The sequence below is a fragment of the Sciurus vulgaris genome (assembly GCF_902686455.1).
Source record: "Sciurus vulgaris genome assembly, chromosome: 14".
Taxonomy (NCBI): domain Eukaryota; kingdom Metazoa; phylum Chordata; class Mammalia; order Rodentia; family Sciuridae; genus Sciurus; species Sciurus vulgaris.
In genome coordinates, this window is record NC_136475.1 from 72,067,437 (window position 1) to 72,084,310 (window position 16,874).

Sequence of the window (16,874 nt, forward strand, 5' to 3'; positions counted from 1 at the left end):
CCACGTCGGTGCTTGGCCCGGTTACCCCTGTCCTGGGCAATAGGTCCAGAATGCACAAATTTCCCCTTTCTCCACCACCCACAGTTAAAACTGGAACACGCCCGCAAGCTGCAGAGTTTCACTGGGTTTTACTCCCTGGTTTGCCGATTGGGATCCACCGCCAACACCCAACCTAATCATAAGAACCACCCCCGACAAGCCCCACCCCCGACAAGCCCCACCTTCGAGCCCCGCCCCCTCCCGCCTCGCCCAAGATGTGTACATGCGTACAAGGAGGGTTTAGAGCGCTCCCCATCGCCGCGTCCCAGGCCCAGCTGCCACGCAGCCAGTCTCTCCTGCCCTTCTTGGGGCGGCCGACTTCGCCATTCAGTAGTACGCATGTGCAGACCTCTGCAGCCCGGCAAGCCTTTAGCCGGTGGGGGCGGGGCGGCAGGCGGGTCCCAGCGGCTTGCGCACGCTCGGGACATGCGCAGTGCAGAGGCTGAGGCGCCAGCTGTCGATTTGGAAGTTCCGGGGAGAGAGCGCATGCGCGAGTGTACGCGTTGCCGGCGAAGAGGGGAGCCTGACGACTCGGAAATTTGAATACCACAGTAGCATGGAGTGTGACCTCATGGAGACTGACATCTTGGAGTCGTTGGAAGATCTAGGGTAAGACTGCCAGGGCACGGGTCTCCCAAACCCCACACTGCTGACCCCCCGGGAACTCCTTCTGCGCCCCAGTCTGAGACACCTGCCTCTCCACGCCGCACCCCGTGGCTCCTGCTGTAGCTTCCCTGGGGCCCCAGGACCCCCAAAGCCACGTCCACTGCCTTCCCCGCCGGCTCGGGCCCGCCAGCCCCGACGCCCCTAGGCTTGCCGGGTGCTCCCTATAGCCGAGTTGCCCGCAGCGTTTGTCAGTCATGCGTGTCATTGTCTGGGCTTTGGTTCTCGCCACCCCCACTCCCCGAGCTTCTCTGCTTGCTCCCATCCTTCTGCACTGCCCCCACTCTAAAGGTTGCCAAAGTTGATTCAGTTTTCCTACTTGCCCTCCAGATTTCCCGCTCCTGCTTTGGGCCTGCTTCTACCCCACCCCACTTCTCTCAAAAAAAAAAAAAAAAAAAAAAAAAATCTCCTTTGCCCAGTCATTCTCTGCGTGCACCTAGGCTTCGCTAAGGCACATGTTGGGCTCTGCTTGCGTTCCTCCAGCCTGCTCAGCTGTGCACCAAACCTATCACCAGGTTTGGAACGACTGGCAGTTTCCTCTGACTCCGACCCTGCCTCCTTGAGCCTCTTTAGGGCTCATCTTCAGCCACCAAGAACCGGCATATTTGTTTGCATTTTCTCTCTCCTCCTCTTAACAGTTACCCAGTCATAATTCATCATATCTAGAAGCTTGGAAATAGGGCTTCTTATCTCACTGGGTCACCCAGATCAATTTACTCTATTAAATTTGAGAACTTGGAACCTCTGGGGCTAAATATGGTTGCAGAAACAAATTGTGTGATTCAGTATTTGCTTACAGGTACTGTGTCAAAAAAAAAAAAAAAAAAAAAAAAAAGAAAGAAAGAAAAGAAAAAGAAAAAAGTACAAATTTAGGTAGTTATGTTTATAGGTAAACATGTCAAAACATTCCTTTTGGCTTTTCCATGACATAGAAACCTTTAAGAGAAACCTTTCTTTAGGAAAACACACCTTGAGTGTTTTCAAAGTCTGCCCATTTAAATAATTTGCTGTTTTAGTAGAAATCTTTTGGAAAAGTAGCGGTGGTATTTATCTGTCTTTGCCAAAGAGAATTACCATTGTTCTTTTCTTTGACACTTGATCTAAATGTTCGTGAATGTTCCAGACTTGAAGGGCTTATTTCTTTCACTAGGGCATAAGTGATGCTTGAGGTTAAGTGTTGAAGGAATGGACTGAGAGGAGGCAGGCAGGCCTTCTTTAAGTGTAATTGTTCCATATGAATAAAGCTCAGGTCAGAGTTGGCTTTGGATGCAATTTCTTCACATTGTTCTTTTACCTATGTTTTTAAGTATGTTTTATTTTTTCCTCTTGGGTACTATAAAAGTAATTATTACTGTAATAAATGTAGTCAAGTAAATAATTAGGTTGTAATGCAAACCATGGGATTTTTTCTGAGAACTGTTATAAGTTTTAACTTAATTTGGTGATTCACATGTTAAAATTTACCCTTAATTGATTGACATGTCCTTTTAATTTAGTGAAAAGTGTTGAGTTGAATGACTCTCTTTTTATCTCTAATTTGGCACATAGTAGGAATTCAGTAACTACTTGTTGAATAAGTTAATAAAGTCTAAATGTGACACACAAGAAATTTCTAGGCCCAGTCTCTTCATCAAGTATCTACTAATGAGTGATTTTTCATTCTACATGCCAGATTATGTATAATTTCAATAATCCTTTTTCTTTCTTTCTTTTTTTTTTTTTTTTTTTTTGCACTAAGGATTGAACCCAGGGGCATATCACTAATCTACATCCTGAGCCCCACCCCCCCTGCTTTTTTGAGACAGGTCTTACTAAAATTATTGAAACTGACTTTGAACTTGGAATCCTGCCTCAGCCTTCTGAGTCAATGGGATTATAGGCACATGCCACCACTCCTGGCATCTCATTTTTTTTTTTTAAATGGTACTGGGAATTGAATGCAAGAGCACTCTACCCTTCAGCTGTACCCCTAGCCCTCTTTTAAAATTTTTATTTTGAAACAGAGTCCCCCTGAGTTGCTGTTGCCGATCTTGAACTTGTGATCCTCCTGCCTGAGCCCTCCAATATCTGGGATTACAAGCATGTGCCACCATGCCTAGCTGTTTTACTAATCTTATTTATTTATTTATTTTTGTGGTAATAGGGATTGAACCTAGGGGTGCTCTACCACTAAGATACATCCCCAGCCCTTTTTATTTTTTAAGACAGCATCTCACTAAGTTCCTGAGGCTGGTGTCGAACTTGGAATCTTCCTGCCTTAGATTCCAAGTAGCTGGGATTATAGGCACTTGCCACCATGCCTGGCTGTCTTACTAACTTTAGCCATCATTAAGTACAGAAAAAGAAAATAAACGTTTAATTGATTAATTAGAAAGTTTTTTTGGGGGAGATTAATTTAAAAGTTTTTGAAGGAAGTCACTAAAAATTTAACCTAATTGATTTCCAGAAAAAAATTCTAGCATAGATAACTTAAGCTTTATTTCTAAAGTATTTCTGGTTTAAGTAGTTTTAATATTTCTTAACAGTAAGAAAATAAACCTTTCTAAAATTAGAGCTTTAATATTGTTAATTGGTTTTAATTGGTTAATTGGTTTTAATATTTTTTAACAGTAAGAAAGTAAACCTTTCTAAAATTAGAGCTTTCAGTAAATGTACAAAAGTTGACATAATTTAGTAGTAGATGTGGTTCTGTTAAAAATTCACATATATTTTCAAGGATTGAAATGCAGTTACCCTTCGGCTTATTTTTATGTTTCAGTACAGTTCTGTTTTGTTTATATTTGGAAGTTTAGAAATTGGTCATCGTAATTTACCTTTTTAAATTATTATTAATTATATAAATAATACATATATTATTTTACCTATAATCTATTGGGGGATTCTTCTGAAGTATAATTTCTTATTCATCAGTTACAAGGGCCCATTGTTGGATGATGGCGCACTATCTCAAGCAGTCTCTGCTGGAGCCAGTTCCCCCGAGTTTACCAAACTCTGTGCTTGGCTGGTATCTGAATTAAGAGTGCTCTGTAAACTAGAGGAAAATGTGCAAGCAACTAATAGTAAGTAAACATTTACATAGCAGTGTAAAGTATAAACATAAAATTGCTATTGTCAATTGAACATTATTAATACTAAAGCCTAAATTTCAGGTTTTTTTGTAACTGTAAAGAAAATTTTTGTTACAGAGCCAATATACTTTTTTCTTCTTTCCATAATTTTTAGAGATAAGATGATTCAAAAGCTTAAAAAACAGAATGTAATCATATAGTTTAAAAAAAAAAAATGGTGGAGACTGAAAAAGACCCTGTTACTGTAGTACAGAGAAATGGAGAACACAAGTGTGGAATATATGATCTTTCCATTTTTTGCAAAATGTGAATTGTGAGATCCTGAATTGTTTACTTGAACTAGAAATTGGGATTTTTTTTTTTTTTTTTTTCCTTTTGGACTACTAGATTCCGGAAGCACATTATATCATGTAAAATAAATGCATTGTAATTCTGCTGTGCTAGTGAGGAAGGAAACTGCTTAGTCAAGAAACTTTATCATAGGAATGTATCATTAGATACATCAAAAACAGATCCAACACCACTAGATTTATAGGGCTGAGAGCTATTTTATATTTGTCAGTTTTGTCATCTCTTGAGCACTAGTGTGTCAACTCTGCAGAAGAGACAAAAACTTGGAACCTGACACTCCACCATCTGGTTCCTTCTTGCCATAGGTAAACCTATAATAAGTAAACAAACAAAAATGCCCACCTGTTAATCTGCCCTTAGGAAAAACAATTCCCACAATCCCTTTTGCCCCACATAATCCCATTTTGAAGAGTTTACTCACTTGCATGTTAGTGTTTAATGTAGACATGTTAGTTGCATCCACTTCTCATTTGTGAATATGTGTTTTCTGGGGATGGAGCACAGGGCTGTGGGTTTGGTAAGCAGGGAGTTTACCACTGAACTATACCCCCAGGGAGTCTGACCAATTCTAATGATTAAGGAAAGTCTTATGTGACAATAGCAGAGCTTGGGTTCTTTGTACTCAACTGTGTTCTAAGCACTTGACATATGTTAACTCAATTAAACCTCAGGGCTGCCCGGTGGGGCAGGTTTGATTACTCATACATTTCAACACAAAAGCTCAAAGAAGTTAAATACATTGTTTAAATGTCACACAACCTGTGAGAGGCAAAACCAGGACTCACCCTCAGCAAAGTCAAGTTCAGAGACCCTTGTTCTTAGCTACAGTACTGTTCTACCTCTTGACCTAACATGTCGAGAGATTTTAAGAACCTTTGAAAACACCAGTACCAGACAACTATTTTTAAACTTGCAGCCCCTTTGTTTAAGTGGTACATTATATAGAAACTAACACATAGAACAGGTGAAAAAGTATAGCTGTTCTGCTTGACATGGAGAGGGGGTACTTTTAGCATAACTCTTTCTCCGGATCCTTGCTAGTTGACTGTGAAGGACCTCTTTGGAACTCTAGGCTTCATAGATCACAGCTGACAAAACACTGATAATGCAGTCTTCCTGTGTTACCACCTAATCTCCCCAGATGCCTCTAAAAGAGCATCGTGGAACCCTAACATTTGCAAATCACAGTTTGCAAAACATTGATAATACAATCCTTGTTGTATAGATGAGAAAATGAACTAGGGTCAAATAACTCAAAGTTTAATTTCTACTCATCTTTGTTACTGAATGGAGACCCATCAAAATAATACAGAAGAAAGTCCCCCCACCCTTTGGCTTACCCAAAACCTTTTTACTATTTACCTTTTTACACATTATAGAAATATGAACTATAAGTTATGCTTGCTGCCTTCAAATTTAGTCTAACTAGAAATATTAGGTACAAATGAAAAAACTGGAGATAGTACAGTAATTAAATGCTTCCCTATGTGTTTTACAGGGAGAGCAACAGTACTTAGAGAAAGTTTTGTCAAGGAGCAAGACCACTGGGCTTTTGGCTAAGTGGAATTTGCTGGAGGAGAAGAGAGTAGCAGGCATATCAGTGACAGGAAATAAATGAGGGCTTAAACAGGCACATGAGACTGACCTTCCCTGGGATAGTGAGGAGATGACCTGGCACAAATAGAGGGATTATTTGAGGAAGTGGTAAGTAGAGGATGATAATCAAATGATCTGGGAAAGGCAAAGATAAATAGCTGTGAAGATTCATTAAAGGCAATCTAAAAAAATTAGATTAGATGAGGTATAAATTAGAAGCCATTAAAGATTGTCAAATAAGGGAATAACCTAATAGCTATATGTAAGAAATTTTCAGTAGTATAAGAAAGAATAAAGTAGAAGGGAAAGGAGCTTGTTTGGAAAAGCCTATTAAAATTTCAGTTTTTTATATGCAATTGTTATGCTAATGGAAAAACAATCAGTATTATTAAATAAGATTATTTTAATTCTTGAAAAGGTCCAAGTGAGGCTGAAGAATTCCAGCTTGAGGTGAGTGGGCTACTAGGGGAGATGAACTGCCCATATCTTTCACTGACCTCTGGGGATGTGACCAAGCGCCTTCTCATACAGAAAAACTGCCTCCTTTTGCTCAGTAAGTTCATGGCTATTAGAATGTAGTTATTTTTTTCTATTTCTGTTTTTCATGACTAATAAACTGGTTCTTTTATTTTGTTATGAATATAATTCTAATACTATTTATTTTAAACAGTGTCCTTAAATTTCCAATTTAGGATCTAATGGTGTGCATGTGCATTGGTAGCATTGTGATTTTATAACTGATGCTTTTTTATTATTTCACCGTTGGTGGTTCTTAAACTGTTTTGTTTCATCTGATGTGATCAGTGGTATGCTGGAATGTTCAAGTGTGTGGTCATTAAATTTTTGCATTGTATACATTTTTAAGTAGACTGGGGAGATAGTGTGGAAATAGTTTTTCTTTTTAATTCTTTGAGACGAGTAAGCATTTACTAGATAGAGTTAATATAATTATTTAAAATAATTTATCTTATTGATGTGTCTTTGTGGTTTGGCAATTATTGGGGGGGGGTTGATTTTATTTGTAATGATTATGGAATAACACTTAGATGGTTCCTGTACTTATTCTGGGAAGAAAAATTTTATGAAAAGTTCTTTCCTTCCATCTTTTTTTTTTTAACTATACTAACAATTGTTTGTCTTTTCACCATGAAGAATAGTAAAGAGACTTACAAATTTTATTGCCTTGTGTAGACTTTGCAATAAACAAACCAATAATTTTAACTTAGAATTTTTATATGATTCTAAAACACATTTAAACAAGCTTTGGTTAATTGATTATTAAGTTCTCATTATGACAAACACTATTCAGAGGATTTTTTGAAGTGTTTGTAATTTTACTATGGTCTTTGAAATATTATAAAACTGCACTTTTGAAGATTAAATTTTTTAAAAAGTTGCTCATAACCATTATATTTGGGCACTAAATTATTCCAGAATCCCTTTCTTAACTTCCCCTTGGTCTAGTGATTATTATTTGGGGAGTATGCACATGAGGGTAGGTATTGCTTTAGGTAATGATGTTGCTGCATATGTCTCTTACACTTTCATTTAGTATCCTTCAAGTTGTATAATTCCATAATTGGCTCAACAGCTGTGTATTCAGCTAACTCCCTCTGTACATCATTTATTCTTATCAATAGTATTTGACAGAATATATTAATCTATGCAGGAAGGTAACAACTATGTGGAATACCTAGTAATGACCCTGAATTGCTCATTCTTCCAAAAATCTCAGGGTTTAACTTTTTAGCACTGATGCTTATGGAACCCATTTTGAATGTAAATCTTTATAAACTGTTTTTCTCTCTTTCCCATTTTTTAAGCAGATTGCAACGAAATTATTTTGGACTCAGGGTCATAATTATAGACTTTATTTTTAATGTGCTATCACCTCAAAAGCTTTTCAAGACTATCCAGCTGTTTGCTTCTCAACTAAATGACTAAATCAGCCAAAGGTTATTCACTTTTTAAAGTTTCATACATGGCACACTATTTCCCTCTGTCTTTGCCTCTGCTGTTTCCCCTTTCTAAAATGTTCTTGGTTTGTAAACTCTTTCATTCCACCTTTTTGTACACATACTCATGGCTGCTCTGTGTAACTATTTCTCATCTTTGCAAGCATCAGCTGTCATATCTTGATGCTATAATCCTACTTCCAGCACCCTTGCCTCCCAAATTGAATCCTTTATCATATTATATTTTGGGGGAAGAACAAGTGAACATCATGAGAACTGTTAGTGAAATAGAATAGGCTTTGAGAGGTAGAAAAACTCATGTGTCAGGATAAGGACTCAGTTTTGGCTATTCCTTGACCTTTTGTGGTCCTCAGATTGTTTCCCATAGGTAAGTTAAGTCAGATCATAGTTTCTCATAGATGAAGAGTCAGTCATATTTTGCGAGAGTATGTCTTTATTCTTAACTAGATCATTAGAAGAGATAATCTCTGGTTTGTTTTTTTTTTTGTAATATCTCTAATGCCTTTCCTTTTGAACACATCAGTCACAGTTAAAATTTTTTCATGGTAAATATATTGGTGAACTAATTTTGTGAATATGTGAACTTTGTAGTCCCAAATTAAGAGAACCTTTTTTTAAAATCATATAGTATGTGATTTTCTAGAACAAGGGTTGGCAAACTTTTTCTTAAAGGGCCAGGTAGTAAATATTTGTGCAACCAGTGCGCTGCCTCTGTGAAAACTATGCAGCTCTGCTGTTGCAGCAGGAAAGCAGCCACAGACAATATAATGAGTGTACCAATGTGCTAGTAAAACCCGTAACAACAGCAGTGTTTATTTTCATAATTCTGGGTTTTACTGTTTGGATGTTTTAACACATAAGTACAGATTGCTATATGAAACACATTAAGATTTTTATCAAACCTATTTAGAATGACCTTTGCAGAAACTTAGCTGTGTTTATTGTTTTAAAACAGGAGTTGGCAGCTTTTCAGAAATGATTTGCCAAATTATGGTCCCCTTATGCTCCTAACCTTACACCTCGAGGGTAGTAAATGAGATATTCAAACTGAACAGTGTTTCGTACTTCCCATAGGTCTTAGGGCCTAGAAAATGTCTTTATCTAAAACTACTCTCTTAGAAGGATCTCACTTTGCCACATAACCTGAAAGTCTAAGAGTCAAATGATTTTTAATGTCTTTTATAAAAATTGAAATGTCCTTGGGAAGTTTAAGGGAATGGAATTTAATATTTGTACCTTCAGTTGAATTGCCTGAAACAGACTGTGGCCCTCATTGTACCTGGCTAAAACCAACACTCAAGGGGATATTGACACAAAGGGAATTCTGCCAAAAAATGATTTGAAGTTTTGTTGTTTGGGAGTAGCAAGGTGAGAAACATAAGGGAAAGAGCACCCTGAGGAGGGCAGAGATGGAGGAGGGCTTTCTTCAGCAGCCAGAGGTAGCATGAGGACACCCAAGGAAAGGAACTCTGGGGAGTTGGTGCTTTCCTACTTCTCCCACACGTTAAACAGTTAACTGTTCTAGACTTGTCACTATTGGGAGACAGGAGAGTGAGGTAGTTATATCACTGGTGTTCACAAGTGGGGAAAAGTTAAAGTACATACACATACACACACATTACATATATGTATATTTGTGTGTGTGTGTGTGTGTGTATATATTTTTTTTTTCTTAACACTAAAAATTGGCCACCAATCGCTTTTGACAAATTGTTTAACGGATGCCAACCCCTGTTCTGGAGGTTCCATAACAGTAGAATGCAAGAATCCAAATCTCTAGATGTGATCTCTCTTGATCCTTTGGTTTCAAAAAAGAATTGCTTACTTTTGAATTGATTTTTAAGCATTATATATTGGTGAAATACCTGAATTACATAACCAGTTTCTATGTTATGTCATTTGCAGGTAAAAATGGTTTTCCTTTCTTATTTTTATCCATTCTTGCAGCTTTAAAAGTTACATATCATTAGGTCTATAGAGTTGTGACTCCAGACTTATGACTATTAACTATAGCTGTATCTCATTTGAAATCTTATTTTGTTTACTTCAGCATACCTCATCTCAGAACTAGAAGCTGCCAGAATGCTCTGTGTGAATGCTCCTCCAAAAAAAGCTCAAGAAGGAGGCGGTAGTGAGGTCTTTCAAGAGTTGAAAGGCATATGTATTGCTCTAGGAATGTCCAAACCTCCAGCCAATATAACTATGTTCCAATTCTTCAGCGGGATTGAAAAAAAAGTAAGACCTTTAGTACCAGATTGTAGTGTATTAAAGGCATAGTCCTACATTTGTTTGAAATGAAACATTAAGTTTATTTCTCTTAATGGGAACCTAATGTGCATATTCTTAAGTAATTGTTACTAAATGAGTTTTGGGTTTTAAATCCTAGATGCCTTAAAGAGAAATTAGTATTTTAACATTTTAAAAAACATTAGCATGTTTCTTTTTCAAAAAGGAAACTTGACTCCTTGGTTTATGAGCTGAAATAAGCTAGTGTAATGTAAAAAGAATTAAGATATAAGTTCTTTATAAAATTTTGTCATTGAACTTTTACACGATTAATTTTTAAGATCCTTATTATTAAATGATGCCACCCTACCTCATTGACTGGACTGAAAAGGATGTTAGTATTTGTTTAATCCAGTCACTTTGGGTCTTATATATTTGGGTCGGCAAACTTTTTCTTTAAGGGCCAGGTAGTAGATATTTCTGGCTTTGCAACCCGTGCAATGTCTCTGAAAACGATGCAGTGCTACTGTTACAGCAGGAGACAGTCACAGGCAATATAATTAGCAAACTAGATTTATTGACTGCTGACAGTCTAGTATGTGAAATAAGTTGGAATTGTTTTCATACCACCAGTTACATACATTATTTTATGTAATTGATTAGGAACAAGCAATTTTAACAAAAAATTAATGAGTAAAAGAGAATGTTATCTGTGGTAGCAGAGTTTTTCCTTATATGCATATCTGCTGGACTCTGAGAATTGGTACATTTGCAGAGTGGAGTAAATCGACACCATGATGCACAGATTTGACTGAATGCTACAGGGGTGCAGTAGTGTATCTAGTCCATATTTTTCTGTGTTCATTCATTCATTCAGCAAATGCTCATTGAGGGCCCACTGTTGTCAGGCACTGTTCTAGGTCCAGTGAAGGATTCATGCTTCTGTAGACTCGTGAGGAATGGGACAAGTGAGTGTTTCTCATGGGTCTTTACATTTGCGTTTCAAAACATCCTCCATCTTTGCCTCTGTCAGGAATCTTCTTTTGATGACAAGATATGATGGGAATTGGGAAGATATGTTTTACTTTTAGATTTATTTATTTATTTATGTTTTTGTCAGTTAAAGGAAACATTAGCAAAAGTTCCACCTAATCATGTGGGAAAGCCTTTATTGAAGAAGCCAATGGGACCAGCCCACTGGGTAAGTAGGGATCCTTGGGTAAACTGTAAGGAACCATCTGTTCCACGACTTTTGTGTGAGCACTTATATTTTGTGCTTTCTAAGTTGTTTCCTAATACATGGTTTTCTAGATGGACATCCTTAGAATCATTTTTGTGAATCTCAATATTTATGCAAAATAATTCTATGTAAGATTGGTAGTACTTATCTGATAATTTGTAAATATTTCACAAGCTGAGTAAAATAAATTGAATTTCAGTATGATGTATACTTCTAATCACCAAATGGATTCAAGCCAAAAACTTCATTGGGCAGAGTTTCACACAATGAATTATGAGAAAGCTAAACAAGAATTTTGTACTTTACATAATCTTCATTATATTTTAAGACTTAGCAACTTTTTGCCAGTTATTTCAGTAACTATTAATGTATTACCAGGTAGAAAGGACTATGTGTGTTAACTACTGGAGATTCCAGTACAAGGGAGACAGATACAGTACAGTGTCTGTTTTAGGAACACATGGTCAAGTGGATTTAAGTTCTAACTGATCTTTTTAATTTTACTTCAGGAAAAGATAGAAGCAATTAACCAAGCCATAGCTAATGAATATGAAGTTCGGAGAAAGCTGCTAATAAAACGTTTGGATGTCACTGTTCAGTCCTTTGGCTGGTCTGACAGAGCTAAGGTACACAATTAAATAATTTAAAACAGCATAGTATTTATAGACATGATCCCTAAAGGGACGGACCCTACCCCACCCTTGACTTCACCTTCACTCCTACTGTATCAGCAAGTCTGACAGCTATATTTGTACAAGGTAAGTCTTGACTAGGTAGGAGCAGTGGTGAGTATGTAACTTTTCCTACCACCTGGAATCTAGTAAATATCAGATCTTTGACTTACTTAATATGAGTAGTTTGTTATGTTGTTCTGAAAATTGATATTTGTCTTTGAACACTTTTCTTTCAACAGAGTCAGACCGAAAAATTAGCCAAGGTTTACCAGCCAAAACGTTCAGTCTTGTCTCCTAAAAGCACTATTTCTGTTGCTCATCTTTTGGCTGCAAGGCAAGACTTGTCAAAGATTTTAAGGACAAGCAGTGGTTCCATTAGAGAAAAGACTGCCTGTGCCATCAATAAGGTGATTAGAGTACCTTTAATTTTCTTTCAGATACATTTATCTCTTGATGAAGTGAGATACTTTAAAATATCTTTCTTATTCCATAGGTGTTGATGGGCAGAGTGCCTGACAGAGGTGGTAGACCCAATGAAATTGAACCTCCACCCCCAGAGATGCCACCATGGCAGAAAAGGCAAGATGGCCCCCAGCAGCAAGCAGGAGGCCGAGGAGGAGGAGGGAGAGGTGGTTATGAACATTCCTCTTATGGTGGACGCGGAAGTCATGAACAAGGAGGAGGGAGAGGTGGACGTGGTGGCTATGACCATGGTGGCCGAGGGGGAGGAAGAGGAAATAAGCATCAAGGAGGCTGGACAGATGGTGGGAGTGGAGGAGGAGGTGGCTACCAAGATGGTGGTTATCGAGATTCAGGTTTCCAGCCAGGTGGCTATCATGGTGGCCACAGTAGTGGCTATCAAGGAGGTGGTTATAGTGGCTTCCAAACATCTTCATACACAGGAAGTGGATACCAGGGTGGTGGATACCAGCAGGACAATAGATACCAAGATGGCGGGCACCACAGTGATCGAGGTGGTGGTCGTGGTGGGAGAGGCGGTCGCGGAGGCCGTGGTGGTCGTGGAGGCCAGGGAGGCGGGTGGGGAGGAAGGGGGAGCCAGACTTACCACCAGGGGGGTCAGTTTGAACAGCACTTCCAGCATGGAGGCTATCAGTATAATCATTCTGGATTTGGACAGGGAAGACATTATACTAGTTGAGGCTACAGAACCTTATATTTTGCTAGAGCTCAAATAATAGAAACATAGTTTCAGAATCCTGAATCCAGTATCTGTTTTGATTTAACGTGAGACCACAGGTGGCAGCAGGCAGATTCCTGCTTGGCATAAACATTGTAGGTCTTCCTTTGATTCTGGTTTTTTTTGTTGTTGTTGTTGTTGTTGTTGTTGTTTAATGGACTTACATAATGCTGTTCATTTGAGAAACACATGCAACATCTCTCCTTTCTATGAAAAAAGTTTTTAAAAGGTAATTAAAATTGCCTTTAATTGACCAGTAGACTAATTCCACAGTCAGAACATGCATACTTTTTTGAAGAAATTACTTGAATAAAGTAGTTTTCAATATGCAGTTTTGAAAAAAATGAGGATTCACCTAGACTTTTTTAGATTTACTACTAGGAAACCTTCCTCATATTAACAACCATTTATATGTGTTTTGTGTAAAATATTGTAATGCCTATTTTCCGAGCACAATTCTGCCCCAACTGGCATTTTATTCAGAGAAGTTGTGCCACATTTGCTTCACGATAGACCCGTTAGGTCAGTTCCTATTAAATGAGCTCTTCTGCAGACAGCACATTCAGTAGCCTTATTCATTTGATGGAATACTGTACCATATGCTCAACTCTGAAAACCTTGAACACGGCCAAATTCCATAAAGACTATAAAAGCAAACTAAGTTGTGAACCTATAGTACATTTAGGCATTTAGTTAAGTATAGCAACTCAAACTGACCTGCATCCATCCAAAACAAGTTCCTCGTTCAACCTTGTTTTTACTTGAAGTCTGCTAGAAAAAATAGCAAACCAAAATTTGTTTTATGCACGAGTTAATACCACTGGCTCAGCAAATACAAGTTAGTTTGCTTCAGGCAGGAGACTTTTTTGTAATGGAAGAAATGCACTACAAAGTAAGATAGATTTTGCTTAGTGCAGGAGGCCCTTTATTATTGCTGCAGAAAACAAAAGCCTGGCTGAGTTGATGTTTTACATTCTCCTTTACTGAAATCTACATGCCATGATGCTTCTTGCTGGGTTTTTGTATACATAAACATTGTCAAGCTGTGAAAGAAAATGGCTGGAGGTGTGCTTTGTGTGAAAGGTGAGCAATAAAGTATCTGTATGTTCTCTCTTTGGTTTGAGTTTTATTTTGGCTACTTTTGGAAACTAAAAATTCTGGATACTTGTGTCAAGCTTATAAGCTATGGCTTTTGTTCCCAAAGATCCTTGAGTATTTCCTTAAAACGTAGTTAAGTAAAAGGTCACACTTATCCTAAAACCCTCAATAAATGGCAAAATGGTCATTTACAAATTTATCTTTTATAGCAAGAGTTAGAAAGATGCATTACTCAACTTGAGCCACTGGGTGTAGCTGTTGCTACATGTAAGATAAATTAATGTCTCTAATCTTAGGGGTTTTGTTTTGTTTCTCCATTCTTCCTAAAAAGGTGGGGGGCGCTTTTTCTTAAAAGGAAGTGAATTGAAAATATGTTCATTAAATAAAAAAACAACTTTTAGAAAAATCATGTCTTGCCATTGAAAATGTTCTACTTAACTGCTAAGAACGTTCTAATAACTAAAACCATCTTTGAAAGACCTCATTGATTCTTCTGTTAATTTTACCTGCTTATTTTTCAGCTAGCATTTGCCATTCTAAAATGTTCAAAATGTTTCATCATTAAAGTTAATTAAAGTTTTAAGTTCTGTCTTAAACGTTGTAAGAGTTGATCTTCTGATGTTAAATAAATGTTTTGTGTATATAGGAATTTCCTATTAGAAATAAAATTGACTGGTTTCATATCTTGAAATTATACTTTAGAATCTATTCACATGTAGGTTGGCATTTGCTTTAATAAGTTTGATAGCCTGATTCCACAATATACACATTGAACTCATTCTTTTGACAAATGTAATTTTGATTTATTTTTATAATTACTAGTTTGCTTTTTCAAATATGAGCTTATATAAAAACATGCTAGATTTCTCCATGATGGCTCTGAAATTTACATCATCATTTTCTACTTCAAATGACATTTTTCTCTGCATTATAAAATTGTACAAGAATTGAGTTTCTCCTTTTCAACATAGATTTAACTTCTGTAGAAACAGGATGTTTTATACCATCAGTTAGACCAATTTTAGTAAAGTTCTTAGATTTCGTATGGAAGGTGTCTTTAATCTTATATTCTTGTAGTAAATAGTGATTTACTGGACTAGGGCATGTGGGAATTTCTTGGAGAATTGAGAAAAAACTTAGGAGGGAATATTTTACACAAAATCTTAGAATATCTCTTAAATAATACTTTTTGTTAATGCTTTTCTTTCCTCCTGCTCTAGGAACCAGAACATATTGTTAGTATTCTCTATGAGAATTATTACAGTTGTGCTACTTATCATTTTCATTCCTTGCTATTGATCCAAACTAAGCTAGTGTCCAACTATGCCATACACAGAATAGAATTAAATAAATTATTGCTGCAAGAAAGCACTTGAAATCATTTCTGTATACACTTCACTGTTTATTAGTGTCCAAATCTCCTATACTCTTAAAATTGTTTTAGGTTGTTCCCGTTCTGTATTTCTGGATAATTTGTCTACTTGTGTTACATCTTTTTTAAAAATAGGTTTTATTAGTCATCCCCCACCTTAAGTAATTTGGATGGTATTTATGATACTTGATTCATTGTTTGTTTTTTTAAACAGGGCCATTAACTTCACCTAAACAGAAAAATACATCCACCATTGAGTATCCAGTAACGGATGAGACTTCTTTTTTCCTGCTTTTATTTCTTTCATTGCTCACTTGCATGATTATAACTAGAAATGTTCTTTCTGTTGTTCAGCACTGCATTTGCACATTTGTATACATTTAGTGTACCTAGAGTGCAAATCACTGATTGAAGCAGGTGTACAGGTCAGGGTTTGAACTTCTTTTCACCTTGCACATTTTCCGTCATCTGCACATTTGTTCTTGATAAAGAGGTTGAATTAAACATAACTGCTGGCATGAGAACTTCCATAGTTAATCATTGACTGCCCACCAAATGTAAATGAGGAGGTTTGGCAGGGAAAATCAGGGAAAAAAATTTAACATTTCCTAGGAATTTGGGGGAAAATCTTGGATAAAGGAAATATTAAAATGATCAATATTTGTTAGATTATAATTTCTTCAAAAAGGAAAAAAAGGCCCGCAGTTTGGTTCAATAAAATGTGAGTGCTGGGTTGAGGATGTCACTAAATGGTAAAACACCTGCTTAGTACGCATGAGGCCCTGGGTTCCATTTCCAGCGCTGCAGAAAGTTAAAAATCAAAAAACAATTTGAGTGCCTGCCATACACCAGCACTTTGTTAGGCTGAGATACAAAGATAAGTTAGAAAGTTCCTACCTTGGGATATGTCTAGTGACAAAGGCAAAAACAGATAATTGCAGCATAATGAACCGTAAGAGACCAGAGTATTAGGATAGAATAGTGTTTAAGACTGCTCATTTGGAGTAGAAATTGACAAAAGTTTCATCCAGTAATGGAGGGCTCCACATGCCTTCCTAAGTACTTGGGTTTATTTTATGTACAGTGGCATACACCACCAACAACAAAAAGGATACCATGTTCAGATTTGGAGTTCATGTACATTATAGGCTAGAGTGCAGAATAAATTTTATTGGTGGGGAGGCCCAAAATTGGAATAAAAAGTAATGGAGCTTAAACTAATGAAGTAATAGGGATGAAGAAAAGGGAGATTTGTCAAACTGGAGGGGAAATTTTGCAATTCATTAAAGCAAGAACAAGAAATTTAATAGGATCCCTGATTTTTTTGTTTTGTAATTGGAGAACACCATTAATTTTAATCAATTAGAAGGGAG

The 16,874-nt window shown here is 37.1% G+C and overlaps 1 protein-coding gene across 1 annotated transcript; it reads left to right on the forward strand.

Moving 5' to 3' along the window:
- Positions 1-490: 490 nt before the first annotated feature.
- On the forward strand, positions 491-14,144 carry FAM98A (family with sequence similarity 98 member A). Its single transcript, XM_079109969.1, has 8 exons — positions 491-648; positions 3,613-3,761; positions 6,136-6,270; positions 9,744-9,928; positions 11,040-11,120; positions 11,669-11,785; positions 12,073-12,240; positions 12,327-14,144. The coding sequence occupies exons 1-8, from the start codon at positions 596-598 to the stop codon at positions 12,990-12,992; spliced, it is 1,554 nt and encodes a 517-aa protein (XP_078966095.1). The 5' UTR covers positions 491-595; the 3' UTR covers positions 12,993-14,144.
- Positions 14,145-16,874: the final 2,730 nt, after the last annotated feature.